General features: G+C 42.7%; 1 protein-coding gene across 1 annotated transcript in view; it reads right to left on the reverse strand.

The window, feature by feature from the left end:
* Positions 1-22,863, reverse strand: part of dync2h1 (dynein cytoplasmic 2 heavy chain 1) — a 159,740-nt gene extending 136,877 nt beyond the window's left edge. Inside the window, exons 1-16 of the mRNA XM_067451365.1 lie at positions 22,584-22,863; positions 21,934-22,120; positions 20,009-20,179; positions 19,784-19,922; positions 19,595-19,713; positions 17,701-17,845; positions 16,778-17,010; positions 16,563-16,694; positions 16,355-16,468; positions 12,739-12,850; positions 11,474-11,598; positions 7,634-7,809; positions 6,613-6,808; positions 6,142-6,237; positions 1,587-1,748; positions 905-1,003 (exon numbers count right to left, since the gene is read on the reverse strand). Of these exons, the coding sequence (XP_067307466.1) occupies positions 905-1,003; positions 1,587-1,748; positions 6,142-6,237; positions 6,613-6,808; positions 7,634-7,809; positions 11,474-11,598; positions 12,739-12,850; positions 16,355-16,468; positions 16,563-16,694; positions 16,778-17,010; positions 17,701-17,845; positions 19,595-19,713; positions 19,784-19,922; positions 20,009-20,179; positions 21,934-22,113 (2,199 nt within the window). The 5' untranslated portion in view covers positions 22,114-22,120; positions 22,584-22,863. The remainder of the gene's footprint in view (positions 1-904; positions 1,004-1,586; positions 1,749-6,141; positions 6,238-6,612; positions 6,809-7,633; positions 7,810-11,473; positions 11,599-12,738; positions 12,851-16,354; positions 16,469-16,562; positions 16,695-16,777; positions 17,011-17,700; positions 17,846-19,594; positions 19,714-19,783; positions 19,923-20,008; positions 20,180-21,933; positions 22,121-22,583) is intronic.
* Positions 22,864-27,770: the final 4,907 nt, after the last annotated feature.

Genomic DNA, 27,770 nt, shown 5'->3' on the forward strand with positions numbered 1-27,770 from the left:
TCGGTTCGTTCAAACGGCTGATTCGTTCATAAATGAGGCAGTCGTTTATGAATAGGGCATTGAATCTTTGATTCAGTAACGAACTGTTGCTGTGCAATACGTTATGGTTCGGATGTGGAAATCTGATTTTCGAATATTTTCGCTGCTGAAACAGAACAAAAGCAATAAAGCAATCAATAAAATGTAAGTGACTTGATGTTAGTTAATTGTTTATGGAACTGTCAAATGAAATCAGAGTCATATTTTCTGTCGTGATGGTATTCAGGAAAACTACACTTGTTGGTCATGTCATGTGATGTTTTTTTTAACTGTTATAAAATATAAAAACTAAACATTTTGAATTTTTAATGCAGTATGTTACTGAGTTTCTTTGTGTGAGCGGGGCTGATATGTTTCCATTTCTCCTCGAGAGGCTGCGCGAGCCTCAACAGCGCAACCGTCAATTCATTAGCCTATAACGTACATTATATATTATTATCCGGGCAAGCCTTAATCTTGAGCCCTGAAACTGATCAGAAAATGTAACGAAACGTTGTAGAAATGTAGTGGAGTAGAAAGTATAATAATTGCTGCAAAATGTAACGAAGTAAAAGTAAAAAGTATGCACTATTTATTCTACTTAAGTAAAGTACAGATACGTGAAAAATGTACTTAAGTAAAGTAACGAAGTATTTGTACTTCGTTACATTCCACCACAGGCAATAAATAATGTTGGTACTGCATTGGGTTCGGGAAAAAAACATTTGAGTTTATTTTCAAAAGGGTCAAACGTTGAAGGAATCTATTCATTCAGATACTAAACTCATTTACTGTAGAGGATGTAGATTAAACTCAGAGCAGAGATGGGTTTGTATGGGGCAGCATTTACTGTGAAGCGAGCCGCCACTCTGCAGATCATGATCACCTGAGACTCCAGTGTGGCAAATCCAGTCCTGAGATCCTGAAGACCATATTTCCATCTTTGCTGCTGACGCAAGAGATCCACTCCCATCAGACACACCACCTATAAAACCATAGACTGTATATAAATATGGACGTAGAGATGAGCTGGCAGTCGCCATCTTGCTAGCGAGTCATCGCAAATTACTGGGCAAAGAGGCGGGATGTGCACGGAGCTGAGGTGACGCAATGACTATAGACGGCAGATAAATGGCTATCCACCTGTCAGTCAAAGTAACCACGCCCTTAATTATGCAGAACTTTAAGGCTTTATATAACGTAAACGAATGAGTTATAAAAACATTCACCCCCTCACAGTTGTCATGAAGAGCAAAATTAGCCATATAGACCAAAACCACAATTTGTCCCAGGCTGTAAACATGTTTTTTTCTGCTGTAAAGGTGGGACTTTTAACATGGGGCTCAATGAGATTCTGCTCCTTCTGGAGCCTGTCCCTAGTGGCCAGTTTAGGAAATGCAGTTTACATTACTTCAGTATTGGCTTCAAGAGAGATCGCGGGAGATTGCTGCTTGTATAAAACACACACAAAGCCAGTCAGCCAGCTCTTCCGTGTTCATTTGTGCCTCGATGCTCGAAACGTACACGGTCAGGTTGAAGGCCTGAGGAAGAGGAAAGCGTGAGATCACCTTGTCAGTGAAGTCGGTGTGCCATTTCCTGAGTTTGCGGTTCTCCGTGGAGAGTCTCTCTGCGGCGCTCTGCAGTTTGCTGATGTACTGCTCCAGCTCTTTAGGATTCTCCCATGTGATCTGGAGTTTTCCGCCTTCCTCCCGAGATTGAGACCGTGGGTTCTATTGTACAACAAACAAAAAGTCTTTATGTGACAAAGTGACCGTTTTTTTTTCATTTTAATATGAACTGCATGCTGTTCTCTGTGTTGCACACACATTCAAAGTGTTCCCACAGAAAAAGTGATTACATGATCAAAAACGTGCTGTGTTTTCTGTGCTGCACACACATTCAAAGCGCGCGCACAGAAAGCCACTTCTCTTCAGCCACGTTTCCACTGTGGGAACCTAGAAACGAGGGACTTTGGGATGGGATTCGGTGTGCTTCGACCGCAGGGTCTAAATGAAGTTCAGGGGAAATATTTTGGGACCCACTTTATATTAGGTGGCCTTAACTACTATGTACTAACATTTTAATTAATCATTTGATACAATGCACTTATTGTGTAGATACATGTTTTTACATTGTACTTTGAAAATTTAAAAAGACCTGCATGTAATTACGTATGTAATTAATTTCTTTAGTTACATTTGTAATTACACAGTTGGCACTTCCCTTACACCTAACGGCCGTTTCACACCACAAGCGTGAGCGCCGCGTGAGCAGCGCATTTTTTTTCCGCCGCCCATGTTAATCAACGAGTGCATTCACACCGGGAGCAGGAGCAGCACGTGAGCGTCAAGCAGGAGCGTCGCGTGAGCAGCAGTGAAGCGGGGCTTTCGGCGGCGAGCTTATTTTTGCTGCGCTGCTGACGCTCCTGACGCTCAATTAAAGTGAAAGCACACTTTTAAAGGACAAAATAAATATGATATCACACAAAAAGTGCCCAAAATGCACTCAAGAAGCACGTGTAGAGTATTTGAACAATAACTGGAGTATGTCAGAGAAGAAAACGAAGAATAAAAAATATCTGTTGAAGATTTAGCCATTTAAACTTGTTTTAATTATTTAGTTTGGGTGAAAGTATTATAAAAAGTAAAGTAAGCTAGCCAGAAAATATAATAAACTTTAGTTTAGTTTAGTATTTAATACTCAGACAGGCTCTCGGTCTGCAGCAGTCACGGTGTAAAGTGAAAGCACACTTTTGATGGACAAAATAAATATAATATCACAAAAAACGCTCAAAATGCACACAAGAAGCATGTGTGGTGTGTTTTAACAATAGCTGGATGTTATTAAAGAAAACGAAGAATAAAAATCATCTGTAGGAGATTTACCCATTTAAACTTGTTTTAATAATTCAGTTTGGGTGAAAGTATTATACAAAGTAAAGTAAGCTAGCCAGAAAATATAATACAAATGATTTTAGTTTAGTATGTAATACTCAGACAGCTATAGGCTCTAGCATTGTGGGAGACGCTGCACCAACGCTTCCAGTGTGAATACTCTCGCGCGTCTGCAGCTGCAGTGACGGTGTAGTTACGCTGACGTGCAGCTCATGCACTGCTCACGCTTGCGGTGTGAAAGAGGGGTAACTCTACCCTTAAACTGACCCATATCACCACACCTGTCCCTAACTCTACCCGTATCCCACATCAATATCAGCAAAGGTGTTTGGCAATTCAATTTGAACACAGTAAGTACATTGTACTTATTTTTTGATGTAAGTACATAGTACTTAAGGCCACCTAATATAAAGTGGGGCCATATATTCTCCTCAAAACGGCTCTGTTCGCGAGGTAGTACTTTTCAAAAGTTTATGAACTTTCAGGGGTGGGACTTGAACATGAACATGTTGATTGGTTGGGCTCACCCTGCATTTTGATTGGTCGACTCGATACTGTATTTTATTTCAACCACTATTTTTTAAAAGTCTGTTGCAGTGCGTGCAGTAAGAGTCGTTTGCTATTTGAATCTAGACTAGGTAAACCCAGCCTGATCTGCCGGCCATTTGATTTCGCCCGGCAACTCAGTCTGGAAACCTGTACATTCATTTCTACTGCTTCTGTTACACTTTTGCAGGAACCAATCACAGACAGGCTTATCCACCTGGCACGCTATTGGGGGGTTTAACATGATGACGGATAGAGAAGCGATGGGTTGTTGCCTGTTGATCACTCCTCTTGTAGTCTGATTGGTTGAAGGACTATCCTATTGCATACAGAGTCATTCAAATAATGCCTGTTGATCACGTAGTAGAAAATACAGAGCAGACTCCACAGAACAATCTTAAATTGTGCTTGGTCTGGTGATAGCCAGTCAAATTCAAAGCAACAACGGAGTTTAAAAAAAACGACCGATGGGCCGACGACGAGGTTCAGGCATTACTAAAGCCCCGTTTCCACCACAGGAACTTTACCCAGGAACTAGGAACTTTGGGTGGTACTTCGTGTGTTTAGACCGCAGGAATCAGGGTCTAAATGAAGTTCCGGGTAAATATTTCCCCCTCCAAACGGCCCTGCTCGCGAGGTAGTACTTTTTCAAAGTTCAGGAACTTTTGAGGGCGGGACTTGGGCGCTGAACATGCTGATTGGTTGAGCTCACGCAGCATTTTAGTTCAACCGGCATTTTTAAAAGTCTTTTGCGAGGTTCGTTCTGCGTTCAGTAAATATCAGTCTTGCTCTCTGTCTGGTGGCGCGCGGTCGTCTCAGCCATCTCACGTTCAATGTCCGTAATAGCTGATAATGATATACATTGTCATTTTAAATCTAGCTTTACAAGCTTTCTGAATATGCTGCATGCTGCTGAATCTGCATATTAGTGCTCTTTTCTGTCGTTGTTAATTACCTCGTAAACCTATGCATAACCAGCAAAAGCAGCACAGCTTGAATCTCTTCCATACTCGTTATTAATTTGTTTTCACCATGTAACCGATTACTTTTAAGTGTGTGTCCTTACATGACGTGACGGCGCGCGCCGCGCTCATGTTGACAAGAGAGGAAAGTACATTTTTCTGAGGGGTAAACTTTTTATTTCGTAAGTTATGAAGATAATGTTGGAGTAATGACACAGCGTATATTGCCCCAGGCAGTTTTTACTTTAACTGCGCCTGACAGAAGATTTTTTTTTCTGAGATGATTATTACACTTTACAACAAATAGCTATAAATAATACTGTATTAGTCCTGGTGGCCGTTAAGAGTTGCTCTGGCTACAGTTAACACATTCAGCTGCTGGAGAAAACAGCGTTGACATTTTTGATGCGGCAGACAAACTGCATGTGACAGAATGATTGCGATTGAAAGTCATCACATGTAAACACCAGATTGGTTTAGATAACGTCTCATGTAAACAGTCCACTAAATCTTTCAGTCGGTACACTTAAAAATGATTACTGTCCTTCACTGATTTGGAGGAGCAGTCGCGCGCGGTCCTACATCACCGGACTAATCTGCCTAATCTTCACTGAACTTTATCGCGGTCGAAACGCAGACCGCTGGAGGTCTGGGGGGGAGAAAAGTTCCTGTAAAAAAGTTCCTGGTACAAATTGTTCCAGGTAATTTTGGTGGAAACGGGGCTTAAATTTATTTGCAAAGGACGAAATCCAGTGGGAACTGTACAGTCGATGCGCAGTCCTACGTCAACGGACTAATCTTCACGGTCTTCTTCCGAGTCTGTTTGCACTTAAACAGACAAATACACATAAAAATTTGAAAATATCCTCGTGTAAGCAGCTGTTTATGTCTTAAGTGAACGTAGAAAGCGCATGTATATTGGATCTGTGCAGCTCTTAAAGTGACAGGAGCCTAAAAAACCTAACGTTAATTAAACAACAAAAGACACAGAGAAAATTTCAAAGACGAAAAATTCACTCTGTGTTTCTGATTCAATAACTTTTGTAACGTAATGTATATTTTATTTATAAAGTGTAGTGTTATTTTACATTTGATTGCAGTTTCTGTGCCTGAATACCTGCAAATCTTAAAGGGATAGTTCACTTTAAAATGAAAATTCTGTCATCCTTTCCTCACCCTCAAGTTGTTTTAAACCTGTATGAGTGTCTTTCTTCAGCTGAACACAAGGGAAGATATTTTGAAGAATGTCAGTAACCAAACAGTTAACTGGAGCCATTGACTTCAACAGTATTTTTTTTCCTACTATAGAAGTCAATGTGTCCAGTTAACTGTTTGGTTACTGACATTCTTCAAAATATCTTCCCTTGTGTTCAGCTGAAGAAAGAAATTCATACAGGTTTGAAACAACTTGAGGGTGAGTAAAGGATGACAGAAATTTCATTTTTAAGTGAACTATCCCTTTAAAACACTGTTTATTTCAATCGTTTCTGTGTTGAGTTGTTTTTTGTGAGATTGTTCATTTCTTTATTTGTTCTTTTTAATTTACTTTTGTTTTTATTTGTCTTTAATGATGTTTAAAATGTATATTAGTTGGGCAAGTTGTTTTGCTATGGTATTTTTTTTAAACCATAGGCAAAAGTATAAATAATAATATTAATTTTGCAAAATACTATAAAAAAGTTTGATGGCAGTCGGAAATGTTCTCAGTACAGAAGGGTTACCTTGATGACCTGCTCAAAGGCCAGAGCACAGCCGAGCATCATGGGCCGTTGAGAAGGTATCATCTGCTGATCGATGGTGTTGTAGAAATGAGCCACCTGTTAAATACACAAATACACTTGTACTCGCAACCAGGTCTACATACAACACAATATTTGACATAAGAATACAGAATGGGGGAAGCTAAACTACAAGCGAAAATAAATTATTAATTTAATGAACTACTCAAGCTACTAACAAAGAGTAACTTGCTACAATTAAACTATGTAAGATTGCAGTATCATTTAACTGAATGGGTAAACTGGAGTGTTGACTCAAGTGTTGATTTCAACAATGATTCACATAAACAAATCTAACATCCTAATGATAACTGAGAGAGAGAACAGAATATTGTCTGATGTCACTCGTTGAGTTAGTAGCCATACTGGTGCAAAAAACACCTCCGGTCCGTATGTATATGTGTGTTCACACACCTGTTTGAGGATGATTGCCTGTCGGTAGAACTTCTCTGCGGTGTTTGCCGCCTGCTGGATCTTAGCAGGGATGGTGAAGCCCAAAGCAGACAGCTGCCGCACCTCTCTGAGCAAACTCACCAGCCGGTCCGAGTACTGGATCTTCAGTTTACCATCCATGTGATCCAACTCCATGACACGGTTACTGGCCTGCAAACTACACATGTGAACCATGAGCTGAAGGTGGTCATCTTTACAATTATACTCAAGGCGGGCGTTCACTGTGCGAGTTCACACTCGAGAGGTCGTGAGATTTTGCACGTGGTGCGTGTCAGTTAACCTGATTATCGCGTCAAAGCACGGTACGACTTAGCATGGTGAGCCGGAGGTAATAACGTGAGTTTTAGCAATAAACACAGAGATTGAGCTTTCAATGTTGCAGCTATAGCTTCAGATAGGAAAAAGAAAACAATTATGTGTGCAAATTATTTGTTGAAAAGTAAAAAACAGCAGCCATTCCTTTCAACAGAAACAACCAGAGAGAGAGAGAAAGAGCACAAGGGCGTGTGTGTGTGTATGTGTGCGTGTGTGACAGTGTATGAGCATGCTGTATGGTTGCAGCCACTTATAGCATAATAATACTCATAGTTTTAGCCTTCGCAACGTGGTTGTGTATGATTTGACAAAAGGGAACAGCCTATACACTGCTAAAAAAATCAGGCCGACTCCCCAAACTTTTTAAACATGTTTAGAAATTATCGCGGACAAAAAATAATCTGCGAGCTCGTACGACAGCAAAAATCGCACTGTGTGCGCCCGGCTTAAAAGGCCTTTTACTTGCTAAAAAAGTCTAAACTATCAAGGCAGACAGAAGGATTGTGGTAGATTGTGCACAACAGGTTTTTCAGCAAAGTTTTTTTACGCATAAACTTGCATATCAAACATGATGCAATGGGCTTTATAGGGATAAATTAAGAGCAAAGGAAGTCAATGAAATACTCTTAAAAATATGTCTACATATTTGTCGTTTGTGTGTGTTAACCTGATTCCAGCTTTGGGATCAGAGAGTCCTGACAGCAGGTCTCTGGTCCAGTCTTCAAACTGCTCCTGCTCGTACGACCTCAGCTGCTCCTGCAGCTCATCAGAGAAACGGACCAGTGACCGAAACCCAGACAGGTCAGAGAGCAACGCGTCTGCCATCTTCAGAGAGTCCTCCACCTACACACACACACACACACACACACACACAGACTTCACTGCTAAAACTAGTGACCAATTCAAGTGCTTCACCACTTTAAAGGGGGGGTGAAATGCTGTTTCATGTATCCTGAGCTCTTTACACTGTTAAAGACTTATCCTAAACCATCCTAAACGTAGACAAAGTTTCAAAAACTAATGTTGGACGTTTGATGGAGTATTTCTGTGTCAAAAATACTCCTTCCGGTTTCTCACAAGTTTCGGGGAGTTTTTTTCGAGTATGGGTCGGCTTGACGTTAATAGAACGGAAGGTCCTTGTATGGGCCGTACGGGCTCTTCTCCCGGTAGGGCGCGCGCGTGACTAGAGCGAGAGAGTAAACACTCGCTCAGCTGCAGATCCAGTCGTCCGTGAACACTTATGTCGGTTATAGTCCACCCCGCTCCACTTTATTCCTATGGGTGACGTCGAGCGACTTCAACGCTTCAGCACAGCATTCCGGGAAGGCAGCGCTGCATTTGAACCGATTTGAACGCAGAAATGACGGGAAGCTTCAAAGCATCGCTTCAGTCGCACGACGCAAAGTGGATCTCCACGGTCACTGCTGTCAGGACTTCACCAAATCATACCAAAGAAGTGTGTTTTTGACGGAGCGGTCCCAGCGATAAAGGTTCGGTCCTGCTTTGGAAGCAGCCGGTGAGTAAAACTACTTCAAATGTCTGTGCTGTCGGCTATCGTCGTGTGAGTAAACATCCGTAAACAACACGATCGCGTGCTTCGTCATTCAAATGCGCTAACGGACTCCATTGTTGTTCTCTGTATAACGTTACACTAGTCTGACTCTGACGTGCAAAACCGTTTTGCTTGCTACTGCTAAGGTTTAGTCGCATACAATTAGGCATGTGCCGATATCAATTTTTCATTTTGCGATTAATTGATGAAGTTTTATCACGATATACGATATTATCACGATATTGAAATAAGTTGCAAAAAAAAGTGTTGCCATAGCATAACAGCTTTAAGAACTATTTTTGTAAGAACAAAAATAACTGAATGTTTAAATAAAATAATGCACCAAAAATATATACAGCTCTGGAAAAAAAATTAAGAGACCCCTCATTGAGAAATCAATGTTAAGTGGTCTCTTGATATTTTTCAGAGCTGTAAAAGTACAATTTTCAAACAGATTAAATTGCAAAAGAATTAGGCAATAAAGAACAACAGGTAGGCTTACAAATTACAATAACGTCTCATTATTTAATGCATTAATTAAGATTGAGCAAAAGTTACATTTGGTACAGAAAGTCTAATGTTTTTGGTGATGTTAGTTAAGAAATACTGATCATTGTTAGTTTTATCTTAGGTCCGTTAAAAAGTTATTTTGATTGTAATGTTATTAAACAGTAACTAAGAAATTAACATAGAATGATTAATTCTTTATAAGTATTTTTCATTGTCAGTTTGGTAATAATAAATTAACATGTTAACTAATGAAGTCGTATGTCTCAAAGTTTTACTGAACAATAACAAATAATCAGAACAGTTCTAATCATTAGGGCATGTTGTAGTCCAGATTAAAGCATAAAAATGTTTAAGTTTGAAAATAAATAGCCTATTAAGTCTTTAAGTATTAAGTATTTGGTGCTGTGACGAACAACATTGAGATTACAAAAACGAATGGCTGTTTTAAAAACTACACGCGGTTTCTTTTGTTTGCGGGGTTTCCGGGGTAACCGCAGCATTCTGCAGTTCATCAGCGCCCTCTGCTGTCACTGAGCGGCACTTCAGCAGCGCGTCTCCTTCACCGGTTCAGTCATGTGCAAACGCACGTTGGGCTTGTTTATATCTGAGCGCGTGTCCCTTTGACGCAGAATACAGCGGTTTTGAGCATTTATACGGTTGATGGGCAAAGTATTCTTGAGTGCATTATAACATTTTTATAAATTGTTAATAAATTATTATTTACGATATTTTAAAGTGCCCACGATAACAATATTGTGCATATTCATTATCGTGATAAATCGCATTATCGAAAATCGGCACATGTCTACATACAATAGTCCATAAACCGAATCATGTCCTCATAAACTGCGAGTAAACACACACAAATGTTGACAGGCCACTAAATACAGTCCATACCACAGAGACGGACGTCCTGCTGCTGCTGTTTCTCCTGTTCAATTTATTTCTGCCTCAGATTTGATTGTGGATCATTATCTGTATTAGCTGAGATAGATGGGTTTCTCCACGCTTGAGGACGTCACCGCTTTGTTCGCGATCGTCATTTTTTTAGCTCCGCCCACACGATACGCCTCCAGGCGCTCGGGTTTTTCCGGAAAGACTCGGTACAGCCCATATTTCTTTTATAAATATAATAAAACTAAAGACTTTTTGGAGATATGAAGGATGCAATACTACTCTATAGGTACTCAAGATTGACATGAGATTGGCTGAAACTGAGTGTTTCACCCCCCCTTTAATGATCTTTATCAATGTATTTACAGGAAGTGTATGTAAGATTGTGGCCAAAACTGGTACTGCAGGTGTATCCCCCTCCCCCTCCCCCTGACTCGAGGTTGCCAGATTGGCTGCAGGATCAGCAGGAACGTTTGTAGCTGCAGCTGTGGTAACTAGAGAATATCTGGCAACCCGGAAGCCCAAACACTACTGACTTTGTGATTGGTCGATATGTGGAGGGCAGAGCTTCAGGCCAAAACACAACATGTCAACATCAACATCAGTTGAGGGCTGCGACAGCAACTTTTAAATGACAATATCCTGGCCGGACTACTGTTGTCAGTGATATAAGTATTTGAAATTACTTAGTAAACATGATTTCTTAATGTTTAGTGACATATCAGGTCCATTTTATGATTCATTGAAATACACTTCTTACATACACTTCCTTTAAAGGTGAAGTATGTAGTTTCTGCGACACTAGTGGCACCTAGAGGAATTACAGGTACGAGTGCTTATGAAGGCATGTCCCAATAAGCAAAAGTAGGCTACTTTCAATAAAGGTCCAGCATATAAGGAATACATTTAGCTGTGTTGCTACGTGTCATGAGTAAGAGTTTGAGTAGGCTAACACTCTGTGTACAGCGAATGTGAGCGTTTCGCTTATAATAAACTCATCCAGCATATTCTGACATGACGCGTCACAACTTGAGACTTGAGAGAACATTATAAACTGGTACATTTGTCTTTCTGAACGTGTGCATGATGATGCTGTATTGAAGCGTCCATGTTAGCGCGTAGCATCACAGTCTGAAGTCTGAAGGTCTAAATGCAATGACTTTGTGTAGTTTGTGTCACATGTGTAGTTTGGACAAAATGTAATGTTTTTGTCCAAAAATAATATAGATATAATACTGTAAAGTCTGTTGTAAGTGCTGCTAAAGTGGCTCATTTAAATGAATCTATTAGTATATTAATTAATACTGTACAGGGCTTGACATTAAAAGAGTTTTAAAGCTTCTAAATCAAGTAAAATGACGCAAAATCAAGTAATTTAAGCATGCCAAATTCAACTTTAATCATATAAAATGTAATTACCAAACAGCAAAATTTTGGCCAGTGAAAATGCTGAGTGGCATATAACTTTAGCCACAGTGGCTGATGAGCAAAAAAGTTAATGTCAAGCCCTGATACCGTATAAGCTCATGAAAATCGTCTCTGTGTACGCACCTTAAGCAACAGCTGCCTGACCCACACGATATTGTTGACGACCTCCGGAAGGTTTCTTCCAGCAAGAGGACCAGTTTTCTCTCCTGGAGCGCCATGACACCGGCTCTCAAAATCTGCCCGCAGTCCTGCACAACAACACAGCTAGCATGAAGAACTCTTTGTCTTTCTCTCCTCATAGGATGGCAGTTCTGAATCTAGATGGCCTTCGTCATTTGTAAAACTTTAGCCATGTGTTAAACTCTAGCGAGCTCGATAACGTAGACGGTCCTGATGCAGGCATGTTTCCAATCAGTCCTTTATGTGGTGTGGTTTCAGGACACGGTCTCAGAAGGTAGCTGCCTATGCTGACAGTATTCAGTGAACCGGTGATATATTGCTCAGTGTAGGGATGTCACAAGTACCGGTACTTCGGTACCATACAGTACTAAAATAATACAAATGTAACGATACCAGCATTTCTGTAGTACCGGTAATACAGACTCCTGAGTATATAAGGTATCCGCAGCTGTTCAGTCGCTTCCGTGTTTATCTAAGCGCAGGGCTCCACACTGTAGCTGAAAATATACTAGTGTCTATGAATATTTAACTGCAAAATAATATTTCAATATTACTCCTGCATGTTCTGTCTGTGTCTTGATCTTTTTTTATAAACAATGTTTACTTTTAAACAGCATGTAGCCTTTAAATGCTTATGTATTATTTACTTATAATGATTCTCATCATAAATAATAAACTCATTGAATTTAATTTTTTTATTTTAAATAGTTAAATTTAAAAAAAAACATTTAGCTGTGGTACCAAAATTGGTAGCGAGAACCGTAACATATTTATGGTATTGGTACCGACTACTGTAATTTTGGTACCGTGACATCCCTAGCTCAGTGTGTGTGTGTGTATGTGTGTGTGGGCTGGTAATCCCTACGCTATGGGGACAAAATGTCCCCACAAAGATGGCAATATCCGAAATCCTTGTCCTTGTAGGGACATTTTTAGGTCCCAGTGAGGAAAACATCTAATAAATCATACAGAAGGATTTTTTTTTTTAGAAAGTAAAAATGCAGAATGTTTCCTGTGATGGGTAGGTTTAGGGGCTGTGTGTGTGTGTGTGTGTGTGTGTGTGTGTGTGTGTGTGTGTGTGTGTGTGTGTGTGTGTGTGTGTGTGTGTGTGTGTGTGTGTGTGTGTGTGTGTGTGTGAGTGTGTGAGTGTGTGAGTGTGTGTGTGTGTGTGTGTGTGTGTGTGTGTGTGTGTGTGTGTGTGATCTGACCCTTGTTGTAGTCCAGCAATCGTGTGAGGAGCGTCTCTCTCTCAGGCTGCAGTTCTTTGCTGATTGTGGGTCGTTTGATCAGATCTCTGTGTTTCTGAAACGCCTGCAGCAGCTGAAACGACAGTAAGAAAATGTGCATGTCTGTGAGTTTATTATAAATCTGGGGTCACACATCAAGCACACAGACAGTCTGGAGTAGGGTTGGGTATCGTTTGGGTTTTTTACGATACCGGTGCCAAACTGATACTTCTAAAACAGTGCCTGAACAGATACTTAAAAAAAAATAGTTTTAAAAGCCACAAAACAACAGTGGATGATATTAAAGAATAGCTTTTTATCAATAAAAAAATCTTCAAATTGAACTATTTATTAAATGTTTAACGTATACTTAAATATATAAATAGATACAAAACACAATTTATTTAGCAAATTCACAGTAAAACCTAAGCCAACCACAACAGGCCTAATTTAACATTAAATAAGTTAATTAAAGGTGCACTGTGTAGTATTTTTGCAGTAAAATATCCAAAAACCACTAAGCCAGTGTTATATATTTTGTTCAGTTGAGTACCTACAATATCCCAAATGTTTCCAACTATTTGTAAATTGTGAGAAAATTGCTATTTTAACCACTGACCGGGACGTGTCAGCATAGCGTCTGAGGGAGTCGCCTGTCAATCGCGTCATATCTGCGCTACCCTCGGTTTCGGCTTTTATTTGGCAGAAGAGCCTTACTCTTAGCAGTGTGAACAAGTGAACGCACAGAGGAACGTCATAACATCATTTTAAACACTCTTAAATGTATCTAATATGATAAACAGAGCTGCTTTACCTCATAATCATAACCGGAAGAGCGGATCAGTGCAGGCGCCCGACGACTGTGTCCCGTCCCGTCATAATAAAAGTCCCGGTATTCGCGAGGCGGGTATTTGTTTAACAATCGCTCCAGCGGCCGTGCTCAGCTCCTCAACACTCGGTCCTGCTCTGCTTTACACTACAGTAACGTTAATAACCGCATGCGTCAACATGATTTCTGCCCGAGTCCTATTTTCCACCGGCTGTGAGGTGAAGACCACATGTCCCAAGATACTGCGCTCACACTTTGCGTCATCAAACTACACATTTGTTTTGAATAGGCGCCCTCCAGTGGACGGAAAGTTGCATAGTGCACCTTTAACATCCTAATAACAGCAGTAGTCGGTATTCTTGGTCTGCTACAAACCAGCTTCAGTTGTAATATGACCATATTCTCTGGCTAAATATTTTAGTACACATCGCCTTATTGTTTAAGTGCTTCTCAAAAGACACACAGCAGCCGCAATAGTGCCGTATCGGTTTTATTTACTTTTTTTCTTTTTTATTAAAAATATTCACAAACTTGTTAACTATGTCATGAACTATCTGATATTCTGATTTTCAAATGTGTGTAATTGAATGTGTGTTAGTTGATCTATAATGCACAATGGGCGCCGCCATGTTAGTCTGCGCATGAAGTGACTGCTGAAGTAAGAGAAGACTAGAGTAAACTATATAGTAACTTATATAAAGTGTATCTGATATGAATAAAACACGTAGTCAGATTATAACTGTCTGAAAGGATTGTCGTTGCCGCTATAGACATCAGTGTGTGCGTTTTGCTAGTGTTTATGTGCATTTAAATGTCTGAAAACTAAACTAAACATGATGTGGTGAAAACACTGAATAGTTGTGATATGTGACGAGCGGCGAGTGTGTGTGTGTGTCTCTGACTCTGAGCCGGCCAAAGTGAGAAAGCACGTTTGAATTACAGCGGCACCGAAATGAGGAACCGAAATCTGCCGTCTGATTCGGTCCAGTACATACCGGTTATATACAGGGAGTGCAGAGTTATTAGGCAAGTTGTATTTTTGAGGATTAATTTTATTATTGAACAACAACCATGTTCTCAATGAACACAAAAAACTCATTAATATCAAAGCTGAATATTTTTGGAAGTTTTAGTTTTTAGTTTGAGCTATTTTAGGGGGATATCTGTGTGTGCAGGTGACTATTACTGTGCATAATTATTAGGCAACTTAACAAAAAACAAATGTATACCCATTTCAATTATTTATTTTTACCAGTGAAACCAATATAACATCTCAACATTCACAAATATACATTTCTGACATTCAAAAACCAAACAAAAACAAATCAGTGACCAATATAGCCACCTTTCTTTGCAAGGACACTCAAAAGCCTGCCATCCATGGATTCTGTCAGTGTTTTGATCTGTTCACCATCAACATTGCGTGCAGCAGCAACCACAGCCTCCCAGACACTGTTCAGAGAGGTGTACTGTTTTCCCTCCTTGTAGATCGCACATTTGATGATGGACCACAGGTTCTCAATGGGGTTCAGATCAGGTGAACAAGGAGGCCATATCATTAGATTTTCTTCTTTTATACCCTTTCTTGCCAGCCACGCTGTGGAGTACTTGGACGCGTGTGATGGAGCATTGTCCCGCATGAAAATCATGTTTTTCTTGAAGGATGCAGACTTCTTCCTGAACCACTGCTTGAAGAAGGTGTCTTCCAGAAACTGGCAGTAGGACTGGGAGTTGAGCTTGACTCCATCCTCAACCCGAAAAGGCCCCACAAGCTCATCTTTGAAGATCTTTCAAGACTCACTCTCATTTCATCAGTCCATAAAACCTTAGAAAAATCAATCTTGAAATATTTCTTGGCCCAGTCTTGACGTTTCAGCTTGTGTGTCTTGTTCAGTGGTGGTCGACTTTCTGCCTTTCTTACCTTGGCCATGTCTCTGAGTATTGCACACCTTGTGCTTTTGGGCACTCCAGTGATGTTGCAGCTCAGAAATATGGCCAAACTGGTGGCAAGTGGCATCTTGGCAGCTGCACGCTTGACTTTTCTCAGTTCACGGGCAGTTATTTTGCGCCTTGGTTTTTCCACACGCTTCTTGCGACCCTGTTGACTATTTTGAATGAAACGCTTGATTGTTCGATGATCACGCTTCAGAAGCTTGGCTATTTTAAGACTGCTGCATGCCTCTGCAATATATCTCACTATTTTTGACTTTTCTGAGCCTGTCAAGTCCTTCTTTTGACCCATTTTGCCAAAGGAAAGGAAGTTGCCTAATAATTATGCGCACCTGATATAGGGTGTTGATGTCATTAGACCACACCCCTTCTCATTACAGAGATGCACATCACCTAATATGCTTAATTGGTAGTAGGCTTTCCAGCCTATACAGCTTGGAGTAAGACAACATGCATAACGAGGATGATGTGGTCAAAATACTCATTTGCCTAATAATTCTGCACTCCCTGTAGGTGCCATATTGGCAACAGGTTTCGGTACCCAACCCTAGTCTGGAGGTTCACAAGGTTAACAATTTGAGTTTTGTTTGAGAAATGGATATGAGATATTTAACTACACTTTCTGAGGAGGAAAATTCACAATGTCTCACAGTTCTTCTAATACACTACCCTTCAAAAGTTTGGGGGTGGTATGATTTTTAAATGTTTCTGAAATCTCTTCTGCTCACCAAGGCTGATTACTTTCTCAGTAAGTCTAAGTGGGCGATTCTTGACTAGAAGGAACTATAATATGGACAGAATTTGTGTGAGTGTGTGTACCTGCTGCGGACTGTCCTGTGCATCTATTATGAAGGTCTTGAGCTTTCCAGCTGCTTCCTGTTCTGCTGGAGTGATGAGTCGATCAAACTGAGACACTGCGGCTCTCCATAAGGGCTAAACACACACACACACAGACACACACATATAGATATATCAAATAATCATTTTGATGGAAATACAATAGTGAAGGATTTGTGCATGTGTGTACCTCAGTATAAGGGTTGTAGTGTATCGGGTTGAGTCCCGTGAAAGGCTGATACACACGTGTGGCTGAAACCTGCTGTTTCCCTCCGGATAACAAGCGCTGCAGTTTCTCACACACAGATCGCACCTGCAACACCTACAACACACACACACACACACACACGGCATGAGATTATGCACAAGATTATACGGCAAAGACTGAGAGGTGTGCGGCCCGACCTCCTCCAATCGCTGGCCGAGGCTCTGTAGCCCCTGTGGGCGGTGCTTCTCTCCGCTCCACGGATGAGGTGAGTAACGTTTCCACACCTGACCAGTCAGGTGTTCACAGGCCGCCACCCACTGCTCACAGACAGCCGTGCCCCCTTTAAGTCCCTCCCTGACTGTGAAATAAGGATCCTCCCACAAGTGCAGTGCATTCAACTTCCTCTGGACAAACCTGCCGAGAGCTCCGCCTATAAACACACATACATCAGGAACGTCATTAGTACTTACTCAAATATATTATTTAAGGAAGTGTATGTAAGATTGTGGCCAAAACTGGTACTGCAGGTGTATCCCCCTCCCCCGCCCCCTGACTCAAAGTTGCCAGATTGGCTGCAGGATCAGCAGGAACGTTTGTAGCGGAAACTGTGGTAGCTAGAGCAGATCTGGCAACCCGGAAGCCCAAATTACTGACTTTGTGATTGGTCGATAGGTGGAGGGCGGAGCTTCAGGCCAAAACACAACATGACAACATCAACATCAGTTGAGCTGCGACAGCAATATCCTGGCCGGTATTTGATAAAGTATTTGAAATTAACATGATTTTGAAATGTCTAGTGACATATCAGGGCCATTTTATGATTAATTGAAATACATTCAAAGACTAGCATGTCTTAACTATCCAATTCAATTTTCTGTTTGTTTGTTTATTTTATTTTTTTAATTGTATGTGTACTGTTCAATTAACTGTGACTTCTTACAGCACTTGCAGACTGTTGCCCTTGTTTATTTAGTTGCTTCTATTGCTCTCTCTCCTCTTTTGTAAGTCGCTTTGGATAAAAGCGTCTGCTAAATGATTAAATGTGAATATACATTTCTTACATACAGTTCCTTTAAGTCAAACATCATTATTACTTATCAACACTTTTTTTAAGTCGCACCTATGACATCCATGAGTCTGATCATGCGTGTCTCGGGATAGGGGACGTGCTCAGTCTGCTTCCACACGTCATCTACTGTCTCACGTGTGCTCTCAATCAGGTCCAATACCTCCACCAGACTGAAACTATCCAGATTACTGTAGTCCTGAAACAAACACACATTCACAGAAAATGTAGAATTACATACACTTGGTTTTATCCACAAAATTAAAATGCATTGGCAACTAACTGAACTTAAATGTTTAAGTTAATAATAATTAGAGGTCGACCGATTCATCGGATTTGCAGATTAATCGGCACCGATAGCTGATTGGTGGAACAATCGGTTATCGGCAAAAATCAATACCGATAGTTTTTCCAGTTTGCGTCCGTTGTGGGAGTGGCTGAGAAGGCTGCTGTCATTACACAGTAGCCTACGAGAGCTCTGAGAAGGGTCTGCTGGCATTATTTGGCGCGAGAGCGGCCTCTAGAAGCCAAATGAAAAACTATCACTGTTTACATTACCACGTGAGGACACGTGAGGCTGTGCTTCAGAGCACACGCTGCACAGAGCGCGCTGACACATCTGATGCGCGTTTTAAAACACCAACAGAGAAACGGTATGAATACAGAACACTTCAGTACATGTTGCCAAATCATTATAAAGTAATTGATTTGTTGACTAGATGCTTTAGCAGGGGAAGAACAGCAGTATATGTACTTTGTCGTCGAGGCTGACAGGACGCTAATATTAGCAGCAGCGGTTACCTCAAGCATTTAAAAGGATGTAACTGAGAAACTTTTTTTGATGTGAGAAACTTTATCATGCATTCAACAGAAACGCATTAGACGTCAATACATATGTTGTTATTTTGATAAGAAAACCGTTGCGTTCTAAAAAAGCGATCTGTTTGGATTTATATGAAATGATAACACTTAATATAATACAATAGTATTCAATTTGTAACATTAAGTAAGTTAATAAATGCTGTAGAAGTATTATTCATTGTTAGTTTTATCTGTTAACCTTTTTATGCACTATGAACTAACATGAATGATTAAGGTAGAATTGTATTGATCGAATATTAATACATGCTGTAAAATGTACATTGCATAATGCATTTAGTTCATGTAAGCTAGCTAAATAAATACATCATTGTTAACAAATGGGATTTGCAGTCTGTTACCTGACATTTACATACATGTTTCTAGGTTATAGTTTAAGAAAGATTTATATTTGTAATATTTTAATGTTTTAGTTATTTTCTGTAGAATTTTTTTTCTGTTAGAACTCATTTTAATATTTTCATATTTACATATGAAATTTAACACATTTTCATGGTTCAGTACTTTTTAAAATTTCTTGTAATAAAGTTCAGCGCTGCTTTTTTACCTGTTATTTTATGTATTATTATTATATTTTAATCTAGTATCTTTTTAAAAACTATCGGTCGATTAAAACTACGATAAAAAATAAATAAATAAAAACGTTTTTGGTAATGGAAATATAGATGAAATAATATTAAATATAAATATTACATGAAAAAAATGTGAAATGTTGACTAAATGTGAGATTTTTTTTAAAGAAATTCTGTGTTGTGTATTTTAGTTTTGCTGGTCAAATAAAGGCATAAAACATTTATTTATTTTTAATCAAATGACATTTAAATAAACCCTATCATTTGTGCTGCACAACAGGGGTTTACTGTTCAAATTAAAACATGAAAAAAACATTTGTGATTATGCCTTTATATAGGCAATATCTATTGTCACCAAAAATGATCATGTCCAGGTCATATGTCCATATATGAAACGATAAGTCAATATATTGACTATCGCGACAGGCCTATGTACAACTGTGCGCATGAGCATCAAAACTCTTAATGTGTGTGTGTGTGTGTGTGTGTGTATGTACCTTCTCAATGGTGGTGAAAAGCTCAGAGAAGTGTGCCGCCCGCTCTCTCTCGCTGCTCTGATGTCCAGAGCGACTGACATCGGCCCAGAAGCAGAACTCATCCAGAGGGGTCGTGATACCTGCACGCATCAGCATGTTCATTCGCACTGGAATTTTAAATGTGTAAAAACACAAGATGAGAGAACTCACTCGACACATCTGACTCCGAATGACTCCGTTTCCCAGAATCCTTCGGTGCTGAGTGTCTAAGCACAGAGCCCAGCCCGACCTCAAGATCTGTGAGCAGAGACTGAAGCTTTGAGTCGAACGACTGACTCCATTTATCATCCTGCAGAGAGCAGAAAACACACACACATTACAAACCCAACCGCACATTCACACACACACGTGAAACACACGTCCCATGAGCCTGACCTGCAGCAGGATGGGGCCGTAGACCTGTCGCAGGGCCTGGTAAAGAGTGCTGATGGGAGACTCCAGCATGGAGGACACCAGGACGGATCGGTGCAGGTTGTCCTCTGACACCACACACGGATGAGGTTTGAAGAACACCAGAACCCTGCCGTCGCCCTCCATACTCTCCAGCTGCACAAACACAACATCAGCTTTATCTTTTGCTTTTCTGACAGTGTTTGGTAGCTGAATGTAGAGCTGGGTGGTTTATTGAATGTCACTTTAATATTGCAAATATAAAATAATACTAATTACCATGAATATTAAGCATGTTTTATTGGGCCATTAAGTTTCCTGAAGATTATATATAAATCTGTAGCAATCATAACACATGAACATGAATCAGTGATTCATTTGACATCTTTCTTTAATAGTGTGTAATGTTACAGTTCAAGGATGAAAAAGCTCTTCCAGTTCTTCTCTATATCAGTGTCAGTGTTTCTGAACTCCTGAAACGCCTCCATTGCAATCTCGAGTTTTCTTCCGGGAACGAACACGTCACAATATTACTCGTTGAAATAATTCATACGCCGAATAAAGGGACGGGGCCTGTTGAGTGAGTTAGTAGTGTGTTAAAACTATCGGTTATGGTAAGGGGCGGGACATTTCCCAAACATGCTCAAAGCACTTGACCAGTCACAACACACTGCTCCAGCCGACCAATCAGAGCACAGTGCTTTTCAGAAGGCGGGGCTTCATAGAGACAGAAACTAAACAGAGCGTTACTGACAGACTGAGAAGAGAGGAGCCGCAAACAGGGACGTTTCTAGGCCTTTTTTAATCTAAATTTCTACTCAGCCCCGCCTAAAAAAATGTGAATAGCATTGTGATCTGTACACGCATTTTCCATTAGTCCCCTTTAAAACTAATATGAAAACAGCAGGGGGCTTTGGCTCCTTCCCGTCTTTTAGTCAGCTGTTCCTCAGTCCGCAGCGCCAGCATCAGAACAAGGTGTGTGTGTTTATTGATAGATTGTTATAATATAATGTGGAGTTATTTGATATAAATGCAGTTTACATAATGTGAGATGGGAGCAATACAAGATGGTTTCTCATCCACTATAAAGTTTTCGCTGCGCTCACCTCTCATCACACCGCATCTGTTTTCCTCCAGTGAAAACAGAACGACATCATTTAGAAAATAATTGTGGTGTGGTAAACGAGCGAGAGACATGGGAGGAACGAGTGAGAGCCACACCAGTCTCGAGTCCTCTCATTAGGGAGCTCGGAGGCATTTAAGGACGAGCGACACCAGTCAAGGACGAGAGGACCAGGCCTGGACTTTACGTTGAGTTTTCTTTATGTTTTGTTATGTGTGTGCAGGCAGTCGTCCGTGAGGGGCTGCCCGCGGTTTTCGTTTTGTTTATTTAATAAAAGTTGTTGAATGTTCGCCGGTTCCCGCCTCCTTCATTCCCATATAAGAGTTGTTTATTACAGTCATTTTTAAACAAAACGTATTATTGTGGAGGTGGCGTTGGATTAACATCATGCTTAGGAATGATTAAAGACACAATAACACTGTAGAAACTGTTTGTTTATTTAATATAAAATTATTATATAACCATTAAAAATGTTGAGTAAACAGATTTTTTGCAGTGCAGTGACAGACAGCACTCAGTCAATGCACTCATTTAAACTGCTTTCCAGAGAATGACAGAGATAGAGAAAAATTGTATTCCTTCCTTCCTTCGTCTCAGATAGAGCACGTTTTTCAGGTTTGAAAGGCTTCATTTAGAAAAGTGCAGTGCGCTACGTTTCAAGAGCAAATGAAGAATCAAGAGAATCAAGTTCTAGTCAAAAGACTAAGGGATGTATTTACATAATGTAATTTTGTAAATGCTAAGAAATGAGAAATAACGAGATTATTTCAGCTCAAGCTGTGCGTACCTTGTTTGAGAAATGCAGCTCGTCTGCGTGTCTGCTGACGGCCAGCAGAAACTCATTCCCATCATCTAGGAAGTTATCGAGGGGACGGCAGGAGAGAGACGCTGGTGTGTCCAGAGTGAAGTGGTTTCCCGCCGTGGTCAGGATGAAGAGTTTCCGAGGGTCGGCTGTCCCGGACGGCATCTTTTACCTGTTTACATATCCCATAAAACATGATAATAACAACAGTTATTGAAGAAATCATACAGGCAGCCTTTATATTTTCTCTCAATTCAAATTTAAATATGTGTAATAAAGCAGTGCTGTTTATGACAGCATACAACCAGATATATATATTTGACTGACAGATACCTGTCAATTTGAATTCCTGTGATACTTGGAGTCTTTTTGCATAAACAATCATCAGTATTTCATGCAAATGTCTGCAACCACATGGCGTATTTATGCATTTGGAAACGTTATATATATATATATATATATATATATATATATATATATAACACGTGACATCTGGACTAATTCACTTTAATACTGTTGTCAACACAAGAGCGACAAGCAAATGCACACGTATTACTTGTATAATGCACAAATACATACATATAAAGCCCTCTGTAAACATGAGCACAATAAATAAAGGGAAAAGAGCGTCTTACGGTCTATTGAAGTCAGATTCCGACAGTTTGACCAGTTCTGCTGAGGGATTAGCACGCTAGGCTAGGCTAACCACTAACTTATCTCTCACATGAAGTGAATTTACTCCTGCACAATAAAATAAAGTGCTTCTGTTACACGGAAAGCAGAAGGTTTATGGCACGCTTAGTGATGGATTTTAAACGCAACGCCGACAGCAGATCCATGTCGTTTGTCGGGTGGATATGCAGAGCAGCTTGAGGGAATGTTGTGGCGCATTAGCGGTGAAGCTGGCGCGGTCTCCGTGGCAACTGCGGCCATATCGTCACGTAACGGGTGTCGTGAATGACAAGCACGTACGTAAAAGCGCGGACTAGAGTCATTGTTAGGATTCAGGAGCAAAAAAATACATTAATGCTTCGCTTTCTTTCTATCTATCTATCTATCTATCTATCTATCTATCTATCTATCTATCTATCTATCTATCTATCTATCTATCTATCTATCTATCTATCTATCTATCTATCTGTCTGTCTGTCTGTCTGTCTGTCTGTCTGTCTGTCTGTCTATCTGTCTATCTATCTATCTATCTATCAACCTGTCTGTCTGTCTGTCTGTCTGTCTGTCTGTCTATCTGTCTATCTATCTATCTATCTATCAACCTGTCTGTCTGTCTGTCTGTCTGTCTATCTGTCACGTCACAGACAAAGGAAAAGGTGCGAGGACTCAAGTGCAGAGAAAGATAATTTATTACAAAATAAACATAAACTCAAAACAAAACCCACGAGGGGGAAAAACACACAATAGAATAATAAAATATAAACTTAAACAAACCAACAGAATCACAGGGAGAACGGGAGACGCAGACATTACACAAGGATCCAACACAGACTGACAAACACAAGGAGATTATAAAGGGAACAAACAAGGCAGATAATGAGGGAGAACAGGTGGGGCAAATTAACCAATAATCAGATAACAAGGGGGAGGGAACTGACAGGGACACGAGCACATGCTCAACATAACAAAACCCACAAGTGCACACACGACAGGACAGGCATGTGACATTACCCCCTCCTTAAGGAGCGGCTACCAGACGCTCCACTAGGGACGGGAGGGACAGACCCGGGCGGGACGGGAGGGACAGACCAGGGAGGGACGGGAGGGACAGACCAGGGAGGAACGGGAGGGACAGACCAGGGAGGGACGGGAGGGACAGACCAGGGAGGGACGGGAGGGACAGACCAGGGGGGCACGGGAGGGACAGACCAGGGGGGCACGGGAGGGACAGACCAGGGGGGCACGGGAGGGACAGACAAAGAAGGTACAGACAAGGGAGGGGTAAACAAGGGAGGAACGAGGAAAACAAAAAGTTCAGGAGGCCATGGTGGCCCACAAAGTTCGAATGGCCAGGGCGGCCCACCGAGTTCGGGAGGCCCACCCAGTTCAAGCGGCCGGGGCGGCCCATAGAGTTCAGGCAGCCAGGGCAGTGCGGGTAGAGCAGGGCGCCAGGGAGGCGCGGTGAGAGCAGGGCGCCAGAGAGGCGCGGTGAGTGCAGGGGGCGCCAGGGAGGCGCGGTGAGAGCAGCACGCTTCAGTGGCGCGGTGAGAGCAGGACGCCTCAGCGGCGCGGTGAGAGCAGGACGCCTCAGCGGCGCGGTGAGAGCAGGACGCCTCAGCGGCGCGGTGAGAGCAGGACGCCTCAGCGGCGCGGTGAGAGCAGGACGCCTCAGCGGCGCGGTGAGAGCAGGACGCCTCAGCGGCGCGGTGAGAGCAGGACGCCTCAGCGGCGCGGTGAGAGCAGGACGCCTCAGCGGCGCACGGAGAGCAGGACGCCTCAGCGGCGCACGGAGAGCAGGACGCCTCAGCGGCGCACGGAGAGCAGGACGCCTCAGCGGCGCACGGAGAGCAGGACGCCTCAGCGGCGCACGGAGAGCAGGACGCCTCAGCGGCGCACGGAGAGCAGGACGCCTCAGCGGCGCACGGAGAGCAGGACGCCTCAGCGGCGCACGGAGAGCAGGACGCCTCAGCGGCGCACGGAGAGCAGGACGCCTCAGCGGCGCACGGAGAGCAGGACGCCTCAGCGGCGCACGGAGAGCAGGACGCCTCAGCGGCGCACGGAGAGCAGGACGCCTCAGCGGCGCACGGAGAGCAGGACGCCTCAGCGGCGCACGGAGAGCAGGACGCCTCAGCGGCGCAGGGAGAGCAGGACTGCTCAGGGGCGCAGGGAGAGCTGGGCGCCTCAGGGGCGCAGGGAGAGCAGGGCGCCTCAGCGGCGCAGGGAGAGCAGGGCGCCTCAGCGGCGCAGGCAGGAAACTTCTCCAGTCCAGCAGTATCCACCGGCACTGGGACCACCGGAATACGATCTGCTGGCATTGGGACCACCGGAACATGATCTGCCGGAACTGGGACCACCGGAACACGATCCACCGGCACAGGGACCACCGGAACACGATCCACCGGAACTGAGACCACCGGCACACGATCCACCGGAACTGGGACCACCGGAACTGCCTCCGGGGCTTCGGATAAAGCCCTGTGCTCCTTCCACGCATGCAGGACTGCCACCACAAAGCATCCCATCACAGCCCTCCAGGCCGTTTCCGGACTCGGGACCACCGGAACACGATCCACCGGCACAGGGACCACCGGAACACGATCCACCGGCACAGGGACCACCGGAACACGATCCACCGGCACAGGGACCACCGGAACACGATCCACCGGCACAGGGACCACCGGAACACGATCCACCAGCACAGGGACCACCGGAACACGATCCACCGGCACAGGGACCACCGGAGCACGATCCACCGGCACAGGGACCACCGGAACATGATCCACCGGCACAGGGACCACCGGCGCACGCTCCGCCGGTACTGGAACCACCGGAATACGATCCGCCAGCATAGGGACCACCGGAATACGATCCGCCGGCAAAGAGACCACCGGAATCCGATCCACCGGTACTGGGACCCCTGGAATCGGGACCACCGGAGCAGGTACGGAGGGAGCCTTTCTCCTCCTCCTCCGTTTCGGGACCACCGGAGCAGGGACCACCGGAACACGGTCCACCGGCATAGGGACCACCGGAACACGATCCACCGGTACAGGGACCTCCGGAACACGATCCACCGGAATAGGGACCACCGGAACACAGTCCACCGGCATAGGGACCACCGGAATACGATCCGCCAGCATTGGGACCACCGGAACACGATCCGCTGGCACTGGGACCACCGGCACAGGGACCACCGGCACAGGCACGGAGGGAGACTTCCTTCTCCTCCTCCGTTTCAGGACCACTGGAGCAGGGACCACCGATCTTGGGACTGCCAGGGCAGGGGCCATCTCCCTGGCAGCTCTCTCCTGCTGGCAGGCGATAGCTTCCACCATTGCCTCAAATGTGCCTCCGTCATATGCCCTTCTGAGCCACCACTCCATGGGCTCATCTAGGGCATAATTAAAAAGGTCCTTGAGTGCAGAGTCACTGAGCCTCAGCCCCTTGGCGGTCTCCAGGAACTTCTTTGCAAAATTCCTAATCTCCATTCCCTCCTGGTGAAGTAGGTGGAGGACTCGAAACCGTAGAATCCGCTCATAGTGAGGACAGGTGGTGAGCGATTCCGGGATCGAGTCCTCTCTCTGCTGAGTCCTCAACAGGGTTGGATCCTTCTGTCACGTCACAGACAAAGGAAAAGGTGCGAGGACTCAAGTGCAGAGAAAGATAATTTATTACAAAATAAACATAAACTCAAAACAAAACCCACGAGGGGGAAAAACACACAATAGAATAATAAAATATAAACTTAAACAAACCAACAGAATCACAGGGAGAACGGGAGACGCAGACATTACACAAGGATCCAACACAGACTGACAAACACAAGGAGATTATAAAGGGAACAAACAAGGCAGATAATGAGGGAGAACAGGTGGGGCAAATTAACCAATAATCAGATAACAAGGGGGAGGGAACTGACAGGGACACGAGCACATGCTCAACATAACAAAACCCACAAGTGCACACACGACAGGACAGGCATGTGACACTATCTATCTATCTATCTATCTATCTATCTATCTATCTATCTGTCTGTCTGTCTGTCTGTCTGTCTGTCTGTCTGTCTGTCTGTCTGTCTGTCTATCTATCTATCTATCTATCTATCTATCTATCTATCAACCTGTCTGTCTGTCTGTCTATCTATCTATCTATCTATCTATCTATCTATCTATCTATCTATCTATCTATCTATCTATCTATCTATCTGTCTGTCTGTCTGTCTGTCTGTCTGTCTGTCTATCTATCTATCTATCTATCAACCTGTCTGTCTGTCTGTCTGTCTGTCTGTCTATCTATCTATCTATCTATCTATCTATCTATCTATCTATCTATCTATCTATCAACCTGTCTGTCTGTCTGTCTGTCTGTCTGTCTGTCTGTCTGTCTGTCTGTCTATCTATCTATCTATCTATCTATCTATCTGTCTGTCTGTCTGTCTGTCTGTCTGTCTGTCTGTCTATCTATCTATCTATCTATCTATCTATCTATCAACCTGTATGTCTGTCTGTCTGTCTGTCTGTCTGTCTGTCTGTCTGTCTATCAATCTATCTATCTATCTATCTATCTATCTATCTATCTATCTATCTATCTATCTATCTATCTATCTATCTATCTATCTATCTATCTATCTATCTATCTATCAGTTTTTGTGATTTGGCTTCCCTGTCGATCATAGCAGACTAAATCTCTGTATTAGAGAAGAACATGAATTCTTCTTAATCCCACATCAACAGTCCTCAAATGCTTTGACAGTATTGTAATATTTTAGTCACAGCATTCAAGCTGCATCAAGCTCTTTCCCTGAGAGAGAGAGAGAGAGAGAGAGAGAGAGAGAGAGAGAGAGAGAGAGAGAGAGAGAGAGAGAGAGAGAGTGTGTGAGAGAGAGAGAGAGAGTGTGTGTGTGAGAGAGAGAGTGTGAGAGAGAGAGAGAGAGAGTGTGTGTGTGAGAGAGAGAGAGAGTGTGAGAGAGAGAGAGAGAGAGCGCAATGAAGGAGTAAGACAGAGATGGAGGGAACGCTGCATTAATGGGCTTATTGTAATATGGGAAAATACCTCAGAGACACACAAACCCAAAGAACAGCTGCAGCACGCTGGAAACTGAGTGTGTTGAGGGGCAGTAATTCCCAGTATAACAGTCGTATTTGACCTCA

This window comes from Pseudorasbora parva, chromosome 8 (assembly GCF_024679245.1).
Source record: "Pseudorasbora parva isolate DD20220531a chromosome 8, ASM2467924v1, whole genome shotgun sequence".
Taxonomy (NCBI): Eukaryota; Metazoa; Chordata; class Actinopteri; order Cypriniformes; family Gobionidae; genus Pseudorasbora; species Pseudorasbora parva.